Raw genomic sequence first — 14,853 nt, forward strand, 5'->3', positions numbered from 1 at the left:
ATGGTTTAAAAAGAGACTCAACTCTTTTAAAATTGTTTAAAAAGTTTTCATGAGCCTGAAATGCTTTGATCAATTGGTGTAAATCAGCTGCACAGGAATTATTTTCTCCAGAATATATAATGTGGAGGTGCACATATTCACTGCTTCAGAAAATGCTTTTTGGTAGTAAAACAAAGCCCCAATATTAAGGCATTTGGAATCTGTCAAAGTGAATTAAATAGTATCATGGGAGTTTATCACATAATCTTTTGATGTTTGGAAATTAATTAGGGTCTAAAAAGAAAAATCGCAAGTATAAACATTTTAGAGATGGCAAGCTGTATCACCCTAGGCTACTTTTGAATATATACTGCTTAATGACTCCCTTACTCTAGGATGTGGAAAATCAACAATGGCCATTACAGAACATTTTGGGAATCACCAAATATTGGTATTAGATGCTTTAAAATAACATTCTCATAGAATTGTACAATATTCAAACTGCAAGAGGTTTTGTTTGTAGGCAATCTAGTCCAATACATGCATTCTAATATGAGGAAATGTGGGGACAGGGAAATTAGAACAATTTCATCCACCAAATTAATCTCAGTATTTGTATAAGAAACAACTATCTCTTAGTTCACACTATAAAACTTTCCTCCAAAGCCTGAGGTGAAGTAAAGGCATTCAACATCTCTATATTTGATTAATTTTGTCTTTCAGCAAAGCACTCCATAAATATCATTGAAACACTAACTGGTATTAAAGGATTTCTCACAATGGCTTAGGGCTATTAGCTAAAGGAATTTTAACAATAGATTCTAACAGCTATTCCTTATACTTTAGAGTTCCTCATGGGATCATCTGTGGCTTCCTTCTATTCTTGCTATTAGAATTTATTTTTATTTCTACTTCTGTATATGAATTATTCCTCTGTGTTCTTTTCCATTCCTTTAGGAATGTTCTCTTTGTTGTTAGTATTTGAAATTTGTGTGTGTGTGTGTGTGTGTATGTGTGTGTGTGTGTGTGTGTGTGTCTGTGTGTGTGTGTTTATGATGGGGTGTGCTGTGGGGGAGTTCCTTTGCTGGCTTTGATGACAATTTTAATAATGGAACAAATCAGTGTCCTTTCCTTCTCTACCACTTTTCTTCTATTTTATTTCTTCTATTTTCCAAGAACTTTTGTAACTTCAGGGTGTGCTACTGAATACCCATTTTTTTCCATCTCTATGGCTTTTTTTATTCTTAGATGTTTTTAAAATTTTGTTTCACTACTGTATTTTAAAAAATGGCTTATTGTATTTTAAATACCAAGTTTCTTCATAATGTAGTTTTATTGATGTCTTATTTGGCTTTGAATACTAATTCTAAAGATTATGCTTAATAGGAAAATATTCATTTTTATGCCTTTCAATAACATGTGAATTTTCTCTATGGATTTTTTCTGAATATTTTAGAAATCATATTTTATGGGATTTATTGTTAGGTACCTTTGAGTTCTTTCTATTGTGACTGCAAAATATTTTTAAATTTTATATATATATAATGCTTTTGATTTCATAGGTTGAACTTATATACATTAATCTTGCTGAACACCAGAATTATTTTTCTTTTTCTTTTATTAGTGCATTATATTTATAAATAATAGTTGAGTTCATTTTGACAAAATCACACATGAATGAAATTTAATTTACTCCATTTCAGTCCCTGGTGCCAACTCTTTCTCTCTCTTGCTCCCTCTCCCTGATCTCCTTCCTTTACTTTATGGGTCTTTCTCTCACTTATTTATTTTAGATTGGTGTTTCATGACATATGTATTTATATATACCAAAGGTAGAATTCCTTGTGATTTTGTCCCCTTTCCTGTCCCTCCTCCCTCTCTTGCCATCCCCTTCATCTACTCTGCTGATCTATTCAATATCTTTATGATATCTGCTCCCACTTTCCTTATTTTGTGCTAGTTTCTGAATATGAGAGAAAACATTTAACCATTAATTTTATAAGTCTGGCTTATTTTGCTTAACATGTTTCCAGTTCCATTCTTTTGCAGGCAAATGTCATTGTTTTATTCTTCTTTATGGCTAAGAAGCCATTGCATGTGTTTATACACACATACGCACACAAACACACACACTTGTTACATTCATATATATATATATATATATATAATTTATATATAATATATATTACATTTTTAATCCATTTATCTATTGATAGGCATCTGAGTTTAGCTATATATTGCACTGAAATAATCATTGATATGACTGTATCACTATAGTATGCGCATTTTACTGTCTTTGAATAAATAGCCAGGAGTGGGGGAGCTAGGTAGTATGGTTATTCCATTACTAATTTTTTAAGAAATCTCCATACTACTTTCCTGAGTAGTTGTATCAATTTCTAGTTCCATGAGCAACATATTAGTGTACCCATTCCCCATGTCCTTGCCAGCATTTATTATTATTTGTATTGTTGATAATTGCTATTCTAACTAGAGTAAGATAAATTTCTTGTGTAGTTTTGATTTACACTTGTCCGATTGCTGGAGTTATCGAATCTTTCTTTCATATGTTTGTTGGACATTTGCATTTCTTTTTTTGAGAGATGTCTGTTAAATTCTTTTGTCCATTTATTTATTGATTTGGAATCTGAGGTGTTAAGTTTTTAGAGCTCTTTATATGTTCTAGATATTAATCCAGTCACTGGAATAGATGGCAAAGATTTTCTCTGATTCTGTAGGCTCCCTTTTCATGCTCTTAATTTTTTCCATTGCTGCACAGAAGTTTTTAATTTGATAGCATCCTACTTATTGATACTTGGTTTTATTTCTTGAGCTTTAGGGGTTTTGTCAAGGAAGTCAGTGCCTTCACCAATATTTTTGAGTGTTGACCCTTCATTTGTTTTTCTAGAAGTTGCAAAATTTAGGATTTAATTCTTTGGTCTTAAATAAATGATGATTTGACTTTTGTGCAGGTATTAATAGGTTACTAGTTTTATTCTTCTACATATAGATATTCAGTTTTTTCAGAACCATTTGTTAAAGAGCCATCCTTTTTTTCCCAATATATATGGTTGGCACCTTTTTCCAGTGTCAGATAACTGTATGTGGGTTTGTCTCTGTGTCTTGTATTCTATTCCACTGATTTTCATGTCTGTTTTGATGCCAATGCCATAGCTGGTTTTGTTGCTATAACTCTGTAGTGTAATTTGAGATCAGGTATTGTGAAGCCTCTAGCATTGCTCTTCTTGCTCAGTATTGCCTTGGCTATTCTGGGCCTTGTATTCTTCCAAATGAATTTTAGGACTGTTTTTTTCTAGTTCTACCAAGAATGTCATTGGTATTTTGATGGAGATTTTTTTTGTAATCTATATAACATTTTTTGTAATATGTCCATTATGACAATATAAATTCTTCCTATCCAAGAATATGAGAGGTGTTTGAATCTTCTCTGGTCTCCTTCAATTTTTTTCCTTCAGTGTTATCTAATTTTCATTGTAGAGATCTTGCACCTCCTTGATTAGATTAATTTCTGAGGTTCTTGTTCTGTTATGTTTTGTTTTTTTGCCTTGAGATTACTGTGAGTGAAATAGATTTTGTGATTTCTTTCTCAGCAGAATCACTGTTGGAGGATAGAAAAACTATTGATTTACAAGTGTTGGTCTTGTATTCTACTATTTAATGAATTCACTTATCTTTAACCAGTTTTGGGGTCTTCTAGATATAGGATCACACCATTAACAGACAGATATAATTTTACTTCTTTTCTCTTCATGACTGTTTAGTTTCCTTGTCTTGCCTGATTGTTATGGCTAGAGTTTCAAAGACTGTATTGAATAGGAGTGGAGAGAGTGGATATCTTTGTCTTGTTCATGATTTTAAAGAAAAAGCTTTCAGTTTTTCTTCATTCAGTTTGATATTAACTCTAGGTTTGTCATATCTAGCCTTTATAATGTTGAGATAAGTTCCTTCTATCACTACTTTCTCCAGTTTTTTTTTTTTTTTAACATGAAGAGGTTCTGGATTTCATAAAAGGCTTTTCTGTATCTGTTGGAATGATCATATGATTCTTGTTCTTAATTCTATTTATATTTTGAATTACCTTTATTGATTTGCATATGTTGAACAAGGCTTGCATTCTGTGGTGAAGCCCACTCGATGATGCTACATTATATTCCTGATGTATTTTTTTAATATGGTTTTTTAATATTTTATAAAGGATTTTTACATCTATGCTCAGTGGGCTTATTGGTTTGTAGTTTTCTTTTCTTGATGTATCTTTGTTTGGTTTTGGTATCAGAGTTATACTAATTTCATAGGATGTATTTGGGAATGTTCTCTTCATTTCTATTTTATAGAATAATTTGAGTGATACTAGATTTAGTTCAACTTTAAAGGTCTGGTAGAACTCAGCTGAAAAACGCTCTGGTCCTGAACTTTTCTTTGTTGGAAAACTTTTAATTGTTGTTTTGATTTCATTACTTGATATTGGCCTGTTTAGGTTTTCTCTGTCTTCCTGGTTCAATTTAGGCAGATTGAATGTGCTTAGAAATTAGCGATAGGGGTGCATTGAAATCACCTCTAGAAATTGGTTGATTTCTACTAGAATTTGCAGTTTCTTGGAATATAATTTTCAAAGTAATTTCTAATAATCCTTTGGATTTCAGAAGCATCTGTGGAAATCCATATGCAACAAAATGAAACTGAATCCCTCCTCTCGCCATGCACAAAAGTTAACTCAAAAGTGGATCAAGGAGCTAGATATCAAATCAGAGACTCTGCGTCTGATAGAAGAAAAAGTTGGCTCTGATCTACATATTGTGGGGTCGGGCTCCAAATTCCTTAATAGGACACCCATAGCACAAGAGTTAATAACAAGAATCCACAAATGGGACTTTCTTGAACTGAAAAGTTTTTTTCTCAGCAAGAGAAACAATAAGAGAGGTAATTAGGAAGCCTACATCCTGGGAACAAATTTTTACTCCTCACACTTCAGATAAAGCCCTAATATCCAGAGTATACAAAGAGCTCAAAAAAGTAGACAATAAGAAAACAAATAACCCAATCAACAAATGGGCCAAGGACCTGAACAGACACTTCTCAGAGGAGGACATACAATCAATCAACAAGTACATGAAAAAATGCTCACCATCTCTAGCAGTCAGAGAAATGCAAATCAAAACCACCCTAAGATACCATCTCACTCCAGTAAGATTGGCAGCCATTAGGAAGTCAAACAACAACAAGTGCTGTTGAGGATGTGGGGAAAAGGGTACTCTTGTATATTGCTGGTGGGACTGCAAATTGGTTCGGCCAATTTGGAAAGCAGTATGGAGATTCCTGGGAAAGCTGGGAATGGAACCACCGTTTGACCCAGCTATTGCCCTTCTCGGACTACTCCCTGAAGACCTTAAAAGAGCGCACTACAGGGATACTGCCACATCGATGTTCATAGCAGCACAATTCACAATTGCTAGACTGTGGAACCAACCCAGATGCCCTTCAGTAGATGAATGGATAAAAAAAAAATGTGGCATTTATACACCATGGAGTATTATGCAGCACTAAAAAATGACAAAATCATGGAATTTGCAGGGAAATGGATGGCACTAGAGCAGATTATGCTCAGTGAAGCTAGCCAATCCCTAAAAATCAAATACCAAATGTCTTCTTTGATATAATGAAAGCAACTAAGAACAGAGCAGGGAGGAAGAGTAGGAAGAAAAGATTAACTTTAAACAGAGACATGAGGTGGGATGGAAAGGGAGAAAAAAGGGAAATTGCATGGAAATGGAGGGAGACCCTCATTGTTATACAAAATTACATATAAGAGGTTGTGAAGGGAATGGGATAATAAACAAGGAGGGAAATGAATTACAGTAGATGGGGTAGAGAGAGAAGATGGGAGGGGAGGGGAGGGAGGATAGAAGGGGATAGGAAAGGTAGCAGAATACAACAGTCACTAATATGGCATTATGTAAAAATGTGGATGTGTAACCGATGTGATTCTGCAATCTGTATTTGGGGTAAAAATGGGAGTTCATAACCCACTTGATTCTAATGTATGAAATATGATATGTCAAGAGCTTTGTTATGTTGTGAACAACCAATAAAAAAATAAAATGACTTCTCTATTGGCTATGCTGGCTATTACCCAACATTGTAGTATTGAGGTCTATCTGGGACTTAACGTCAAAAATAATTTTTTAAAAAATATAACATAGACAGGGTCTTGCTAAGTTGTTCAGGGCCTCACAAAGTTACTGAATCTGGATTTGAATTTGCAATCCTCCTGCCTCAGCCTCCTGAGCCACTGGGATTACAGGAGTGCACCACCATATCTGGCTTGGATATAGCAATCTTGACTGGCAATTGTTTTCTTTTAGAAATAAAAATATCTTATTGCAGGCCATTCTTGATTTTAAGGTCTGGATTGAGAAGTCAGAAATGAGCCTCACTGATTTGACTTCAAATGTGTCCTGGTGATTTTTTCTTGTAGGTTTTAATATTTGGTTTTTATTTTCTATGTCAGGCATTTTGTTATGATGTATCTTGGAGAGGTTCTTTTTTATCTTGTCTATCTAGAGTTGTATATGCTGTCTGTATGTGAACATCTATGTTGTTTGTAAAGTAAGAAAATTTCTGCTATTACCTCACTGAAGATATTCTTAATATCTTTAGCATGTATTTTCATGTACCCTTCTATCTCAGTGACTCTTGGATTTGATCTCTTGATGCTGTCCCAGAGTTATTATATGTTCTGATTATTGTTTTTTATTTTATTTTTCTCACATTGCATATTGAATATTCAAATTCATATATCCTATCTTCATAGCCTGAACTTCTGTCTTCAAGGTCTGGAATCCTATTTTCTACATGACCTAATCTGTTGCTGATACTTTCAAGTGAATTTTGAATTAGATTCATTAAGTCTTTCATGATCAGGAATTCTGAATGGTTTCTTTTCAATATCTCTATTTCTTTCTTAAGTAGGTCTTTCATCTCCTGTATTTGAACTCTTATTTTTCTCTTTGTATCTTTTCTTAGTTCACTGAACATGTAAGTAATTAGTTCTTCATAATCCATCTCTGAAATTTCATCCCCTTTCATATTATAGATTCCTTGGTTGAGGGATGGTGGATTTTGAGAGTAGATGAATTTGCCTGTGTTCTCATATTTAAGAGGTCTTAAATTTGCACATCAGCTGAAATGTATCCCTCTCCCTATTTTATACACGTTTTTTTTTGTGTGTATAGTTATCTTCTTTTATTCTAGGGATTTCTCTTTGTTTTTGATACATGAGTAGATGTTCTGAATGAAACCTTGGGTTCTCCTGTGGTTGTTCCTACTTGGGTCCTGGTGGTTGGCTAGGGTTTGTGTCTCTCCAGTTCTATTTGTTGAAGTATTGAGGCTTCCAGTGGGGCTTGTTGCTGTGTGCAGTGAGTGTCTCTCATGTTTGGCTTAATTGTGCATGTTGTTCAGCAGCAGGATATCTGCTCTGTGAACTTGAAATGTTGGAATCACTTTCCACCCCCACCCCACCCCCGCCAGAGGAAGAGGGAGCCAAGAATAGCAATAATGTTAGAAACAGGTGTAAAGCCTTAAGATAAATGTTTGGTAGCTACTTTGACATCTATAATACTAAATGCTGCCTTTGAGAAATGGAGAGGTCAGCATTTTTAACAGTAAAAAACCTGAACTAGATCATGCATTAGACAACCAGAGCCTACTGTGTTGTCCACTGTATTAATAATCATAAAAAAATCCTTCCTCTAAAAAAAGCTCTGGATAATTTTAGCTAAGACAATACTTATGTGGTATGAGTAACTCAAAGCTTGGGCCTGACAAGAGCAAGGTGTCCTGTTCTGCATAGCAGAATGCAGGAAGCCAATCACTCCCCAAACTATGGTCCCTAAGCAAGCACTGACTGCCAAGAGTTGGAAAACTCAAGTACAAATGTTAATTTTACATAAGCATGATAGAGCAGGAAAAGTTCACTAGAAAATAAATAATCCTCCTAAATAGTCTGCAAATATTGTCACTTTCTTGCTTTTTTGGTCATGAAGATGATCCAGATTAACTACAATAGTTAGGACTAGAAGTCATATATATAATATACAATTGTATGATTTTTTTAGATACATTTGTTTATATTTATATGATTGTATGTGAAATGACTGATGTAATACAAATGTAGCAGAGAAAACAGAATATATAGAAATTGTTAGGGTGTAGTATTAATAGATAATATTTCTATGACAAGTAAGAAATCATAATATATGGATATAATGAAATGGAGATTATTAGCTAATTACATTTTAAAGAAGTAAAAGCAGAATGGAACTCTGGCAATAACTTTTCGATTTGTTTTGTTTTGTTTTAGGACTCTGTGTCTTTGTGATAAAGCACACTATATTCAATTCCCAGCACCACAGAACAAAAGAAAAACCTTGAAAACCACCAAATATTTTTAAATAATAAAAAAATTTCTCAACAGTCAAGTTTATTGGTTAGAATAATAAATTTTACTTCTTATAATGAAAAAAATAAAATCATTTGAGCAATTGATTTTCAGCATGACCACTTAATTCTGACTACAAAGAACAAAGTAAGAAGATGCACATATGTTCTGTATAATGTAATTCTGTATAAAATTCACAGTTAGATGCATTTAATAATACAAAATAAAGGAAGACAATATCATGTTGGAAATTCTTATTTAAAATATAGTAAAAACAATATTCACATGTATTAAACACTGCAAACTATCTCAGTGTATGCTTTCTTGTTTAAGTAATAAACTAATGAATTGTCATTGCTATAAAAAATAAATGAGTTAAATCACCAACATGCTGTTTATGTTCCAGGCGGCAACTAGCCACTTGACCTAACAACACTTCTGTTATTTAACTATTGCTATCCAGGAACAAATGACAGCAGAGCACATTTCATGAGAAATTTTGATTTCCTGAAGTTTCAAATTCTATAGCAAAGACACAGTTCATGACAATTATTTATGTACCAAACATTGAAAATAATGCTATAAAATTTTTTTTCAACCAAAAAATTTGATATTATTTTGTGTTGATATTTTGTACATTGTATGTTAGAACTTTTCACATTTCTCTCTTGAAACACAGTGACTCTGAAGATGGCATCAGCCAAACCCTGACTTTAGATGAAGGTCCTGGAGAGCATCACATTTTAAAATACAAAATCAGCTTATAAGCTTAGTGATTAAAGATATTAAAGTAGTTTTATTAGGTAAATTCAAAACTATATATCAAAATTGTGGAGGTGGGATTGTGGTGTTAAGATATGGAGTAGTGGAGAAATATACTAAATTTCTACAAAATTAACTCAGTGCTGATGGTCTAGGATAGAGTAGAGAGTAAAAAGGGTAGGGGTTGGATGAACTTGATGGGAAAGGAAAGAAGTAGATTTGGAGAGGATTTGTGGGTTTTTATATGAGGAAAAATAAAAACTTTAAATTGAATTAAAACTTTCAGTGTGGAGGAAGAGAGAGAATGATAATTCAATAGCTTAGGAAAAGTAACAAAACCAAATGGACAAAGTGGTTTGTTATTTCTAGATGACAAGTTCAAGTGCCCATGAGAGACTTCACGGAAAGTTATAGAAGGTGAATGTCCAGGACGCTTTTGAGTGCCAAAGGGAGTGTGCTCATTACAGTAGGAAAGACACAAGTTTAAATATAGGATAGGGCTATAACTGCAAAGAAATGTTAATAAAAAACTCTGAGTGCATAGGACTCAGATTTTCTTTTTTGCCAATAATTTTCCTGCCACAAAAATAGCTTTTTTTGAGCATTAGTTATTGGTTACACTGTGTGCAAAACCTAATGACTAAATACAGGTTTCAAATTCTCACTATTTTGGGTGAGAGAACAGTTTATCAAGTTATAAGATTAGGAAGTACATACAAAAAATTCCTGTGTTAGCCATTAGAACTTTTCTTTTCCATAAAGTTTTATCACATGAAGTGTATTTAACACATGATTATTCAACTATTTTACTGATAGAATGGGTCATAGACAAAAGAAATTTTAAGCCAATCAAAATCAGGCAGGCAAATTATGCAGTGTACTGTTCTTTGTTCAAAGACAGCTTGGCTCACTATTGATGAAGGTACTGATAGGTGCAAAAGGTGAATAAGCCATGCCAATGAATGGAAGCACAGGACAGAATTGTATTATTATTGGTGATTTCTCAATGCTCAGTTGAGTGATCTTTATCAGAATCAGGTGTTTTAAAACCATTTTATATGTGAAACCCAAAGGTTTGCTTGTTCTTTAATAACTGCATTTCTGAATCTGGTCATAGACTATAAAAGATATCACTCATACATGATTGTTACAAATAAGTGCAAACATATTCTCAAATAGATGGTCATAAACTGAGGGAAAAATCTAAGTTTATGTGATTAGTAGTATGATAATTTGTAGTTAAATGAGGAATAGTTAGGGCTCAAGTTATAGAATAAATTCACATTAGCTAGTTAATAAATTGTACCTAGAATAAGAAATTCAACCAGATTAGAAGAGGAATTCTGATACAAATGGATTAATAGCAGGTATAAGACTAGAAAATTACTTAATTAACAGGTCCATTAACAATATGTTAGCAAAGGGGAAAATAGAAGCCATAGTGAAATGCTTTGTATAAAATATTTAGTAGAATTAATGCTTTCATAGTATAATATTTATATATTTTTAACAAAAACTTCTTCAAATAGTATTTTTACTGGCTGCTTCTTTCTTTTTCTTTTTGTTTTAATTAGTCCTTCTTTTGATATTCTTTGGATGAAACCTGAAAAAGGAAAAACAACACATTTATGAATGATAAGGAACAAAATTTCTTCTAATATTGAACCTAAAGATGTTATTAGTTTAGCTAGGCACACCTGTAATCCCAGCAGCTTCTGAGGAATGAGGATCCAAGTTTGAGGCTAGCCTGTAAAATCAGTGAAACTCTATCTCAAAATTTTTAAAAAAATTTAAAAAGCTCAGAATGTCGCTCAGTTGTAGAGGACCCTGAGTTCAGTTCCTATTAATTTGAAAAGAAAATAAAAGGTGATCAGATTAAAAGAAAGTGATTCTGCATACATATATGAAGACATGAATGGTGTGAATATACTTTGTGTACAACCAGAGATATGAAAAATTTTGCTCTATATGTGTAATACAAGTTGTAATGCATTCTGCTATCATATATAACAAATTAGAATAAAAAATTTAAAAAAAAGAGTTAGCAAAAACTGATAACCATGTTCTTCACAAAGGATTCCATGCTCAACTTATTTAGCAGAGTAGAAATGTGGCTTTAAATGATTGGTGGAATTATGGATGATTCTTATCTTTTTTATATTTTCATAGTTTTTACTCCATTATAAACATCATTTTATATTCAGAAAAAATAGTATATATGTTAAAACTTTGTACATTGCCAGAAAGCTTAAAGGAATTTTGGTATAATTCCTTAAAATAAATTCTTAGTACATAAGAAATTGACAAAGAAAATGAATGAATTTAATGAATTTGTCTTAATTGCTTATTTTTCAATGATGACACATCAAGAGGAATTATGGTTAATGTATCATGTGACATTATCTAAATTTAGTTGAGAAGAGAATATTTATTAACTAAATCACCATAATTTGTTTTGTAAAATAAGAGGAACTAATTTCATATTTTGATAATTAAAGTTCATTTATAATTTCAATACAGTTGCTATTCTAAATACAATTGAAAGAATATCTTCTTACCTTTTTTACATGACCTAATACATGCTCTTTTAGAAGTAAAATTATTTTCATTTCCGCCACATCCACTGTACTTAAATGGGCGGCATTTCCCAATGACTGAATTAAAGTAGTATCTCTTTTCACTGGCTTGACACAGTCCTCTGTCTGCTGGGGTGAGACACCATGAGGGACCATGAAATTCTAAAAACATTAAGAAAACATGGTAAGTATTTTGTATGTAATAGAGAATATTATATATGGTTTATAAATTAGCTTTGTGGCATGTCTAAATAAAGTAGTAATCTTAATGAATAAAAGTAATACATTAATAAAATTTTTGACTTCAAGTTGCTAAAAATGCCTAACTAACTGCAGATATACATAATACTGAGGTCTTTCTCCAATGAACATTTGCTGAAGCATGTGACATATTTGTTGAACGGCCAAAGTAGTCTCGCATGGTTAAAGTAGCTGGGCATAACCCAAACAACCACTATTTAATAACTTCTAAAATTTTTAAAATTATGTGTGTAGTTATTCATATATTAAACTATGAAAGTTTATATACACTTTGGTCATGTATGTTCAACTAGGAAAACAATTTTGATGAGCAAAGTCTCACTTGCCTCATTCACTGTGTGACTCAAGCACTGAAGCTGGAGAAAAGTTTTTTCTCTTAACTAAAAGCATTCTGAACATGATAATGCAATAACAATTTCAAGTACAGACATTTAGGTGTAGTAAATTTTACACTTCAAGGAAGAAGCCCAGAAGAGATGTTTGTTTCAATAACAACATTTTTCTCATGAATGGAAGCATCAGTTCTGAATAAGCTAAATGTATTTGAAAAGGAAGCAACATTGCTTTAATGAGTAAAGTACAACATGGACCAGACAGTCAGTTTGATCTGTCAATGGGACTAATTAGTTTCAAAAACAAAAGAAAAAATGCAATTAGGGTAATGAAAATAATAATAATAAAACCCCACTCACTTCTGTAAAGCAATGAAAAGAATTAGTTTTAGTTTAATAGTGGTGTTTAGCTTGTCTGGGAATGTCTATCAGTAAATGGAAACTGGCACTCTATATTAAACAGCTAAACTGCTTGATATAAATAAGGCAGTGCATAGGTAAGTTGCCTAGTGGTGGTGAATCAATGTTAGAAAACTTTAGTGCCTTTGCCAAATGTGAGATGTGATACAGCACATGTAGATGAAGATTTGCCACATGTTCAACATTGTCAGAAAACTGAACTTTGAGGAAATAGTAACCAAAAAGGTACATAGATTGTGTTTAAAACAAGAAGCAGTCCTTTGGCAAATGAACCCTAGATGAATAGACTGTAAAACAGAGAAGTAAAATGGAGCAAAGTGAGCAAAAACAAAAACAAAAAAATCTGAATTCAATAAATGCATTTTATGCTATTTCCTGATTTCTAGATATTTAGTAGATTAGAGTGTTTTGATATAATAATTCAAGGAATAGAGAAAGACTGGAAAATTTGTGAATGAGTAAATACAATGGGAAGAAAATATACAAAAAGTTTTAGAATGACAATATTTTGAGTGAAATTCAAGAATTATAATCCAATTAAGAGTTTTCTTATTCAGTCATTGACTAGGTGTGGTACACAGTTATGCAGATTAATGGATTTCATTGTGGCATATTTGTGCATGCACATAACATAATTTGACCAATTTCATTTTCCAGTATTTCCCCTTGTCCTCCCTTCTTCACCTGACCCTTTTTCTGTATCCTTCAACTCTCTCCTCTGGTTTCATGAGATCCTTCTTCCCCTTTTTTTCCCTCAAGCATGCATATATGAGAGAAAACTAACAACTCTTGACTTTCCAAATATGGCTTATTTTGCTTAACATGATGCTCTCCAGTTCCATTCATTTTCCTGAAAATGACATGAATTTGTTCTTCTTTATAGCTGAATAAAACTCTCATATATATATATATATATATACATATATATATATATATATATGCCACAATTTCTTCACCCATCCAACTGTTGACAGACATTTAGGTTAGTTCCATAACTTGACTATTGTGAAGTTCACTGCTATAAACGTGTATATATGTATCTCTACAGTATATTGACTTTCATTCTTATGAGTACATGCCAAATAAATAAACACTGCTTTTAAAAGAAACTTCTAGGATTGGTAGAATGAAAACATTCTTTATAATCATGTAGTCTAGACTTATTCAAAATACATTATCTGCTATTTTAAATTATTGGAAATTACATGTATCATCTTAAGTCAAAGTTAAGATGTACTTGGTGAAAATATGTTCTAAACATTCTATAAAATATTGACATTTCCTGTGAATGGTTTATGTGAGAGAATTCTACCAGTTCAGGAGAGGTATGTTGTAATCAGGTCTAACTATCACATAAACTATTCCAGTGGACTATCAAATTGTCATATTATAGAATATAAAATGGTTATCAAAAGTTAGCATTCAATGCCATCACCTATATTAAGAAAGAAAGCAAAGAGGGTAGAAGCAATTTCCATAATTAGATAAACATAGGAAATTTCTATTCTTTTTATTTTTTTCACAAGCACTCAGGAGGCTTATGTTCTATATATATTATAAAATAATATGACTTATACATCAGTTTCACTTTAGCATTTTGTACATAAAATGTATCAGCCCACAGTAAGTTGCAGATAACATGTGAATGTACTTGTAAATTTGTTAAGAATATGTTTATCAACAAATATTATTAGCAACAATGCCTTCTTTAAGGACTTACTTCAAGATAAAGAAAATTTTCACACCTCCTTCTTTCCCCCAATACAACAATGTGTAGTAATTCTGTCCTCAAAATAAAAATCAAGGCAGGTTCCCAACTGGGGGCATGCTAGCCTAGTACATATGGGCCTATGGACCCTAGGCTGGTGGTACTGCAAAAGGAGACTGCTATCAGAGAATACGAGCCAGGAACACTAGTTGATAACTATAACTAGAAGAGACTGTTTCAGCAGTGGTGAATCCATGGAGGACATGCTGCAGGTATAGTGGGGACATTTACCATGGCTTCTGTTTTTTTTTGTTGTTGTTGTTGTTTTGACCATTCAGCAATCCAACAATGTTTAGT

At 32.6% G+C, this 14,853-nt stretch overlaps 1 protein-coding gene and 1 long non-coding RNA gene across 4 annotated transcripts in view; one reads left to right on the plus strand and one right to left on the minus strand.

Annotated features, from left to right (window-relative positions):
- The window catches only part of LOC144365583 (uncharacterized), a 411,011-nt gene extending 402,290 nt beyond the window's left edge, over positions 1–8,721 (plus strand). Inside the window, exon 4 of the long non-coding RNA XR_013424198.1 lies at positions 8,360–8,721. This is a non-coding gene — a long non-coding RNA (uncharacterized LOC144365583). The remainder of the gene's footprint in view (positions 1–8,359) is intronic.
- The window catches only part of Tfpi (tissue factor pathway inhibitor), a 71,238-nt gene continuing 64,863 nt past the window's right edge, over positions 8,479–14,853 (minus strand). For all 3 annotated transcript variants that reach the window (XM_005324392.5, XM_040294566.2, XM_040294567.2), the window contains exons 7-8: positions 11,758–11,937; positions 8,479–10,802 (exon numbers count right to left, since the gene is read on the minus strand). In XM_005324392.5, coding sequence (XP_005324449.1) covers positions 10,696–10,802; positions 11,758–11,937 — 287 coding nt within the window. In that variant the 3' untranslated portion in view covers positions 8,479–10,695. The remainder of the gene's footprint in view (positions 10,803–11,757; positions 11,938–14,853) is intronic.

The sequence above is a fragment of the Ictidomys tridecemlineatus genome, chromosome 7 (assembly GCF_052094955.1).
Source record: "Ictidomys tridecemlineatus isolate mIctTri1 chromosome 7, mIctTri1.hap1, whole genome shotgun sequence".
Taxonomy (NCBI): domain Eukaryota; kingdom Metazoa; phylum Chordata; class Mammalia; order Rodentia; family Sciuridae; genus Ictidomys; species Ictidomys tridecemlineatus.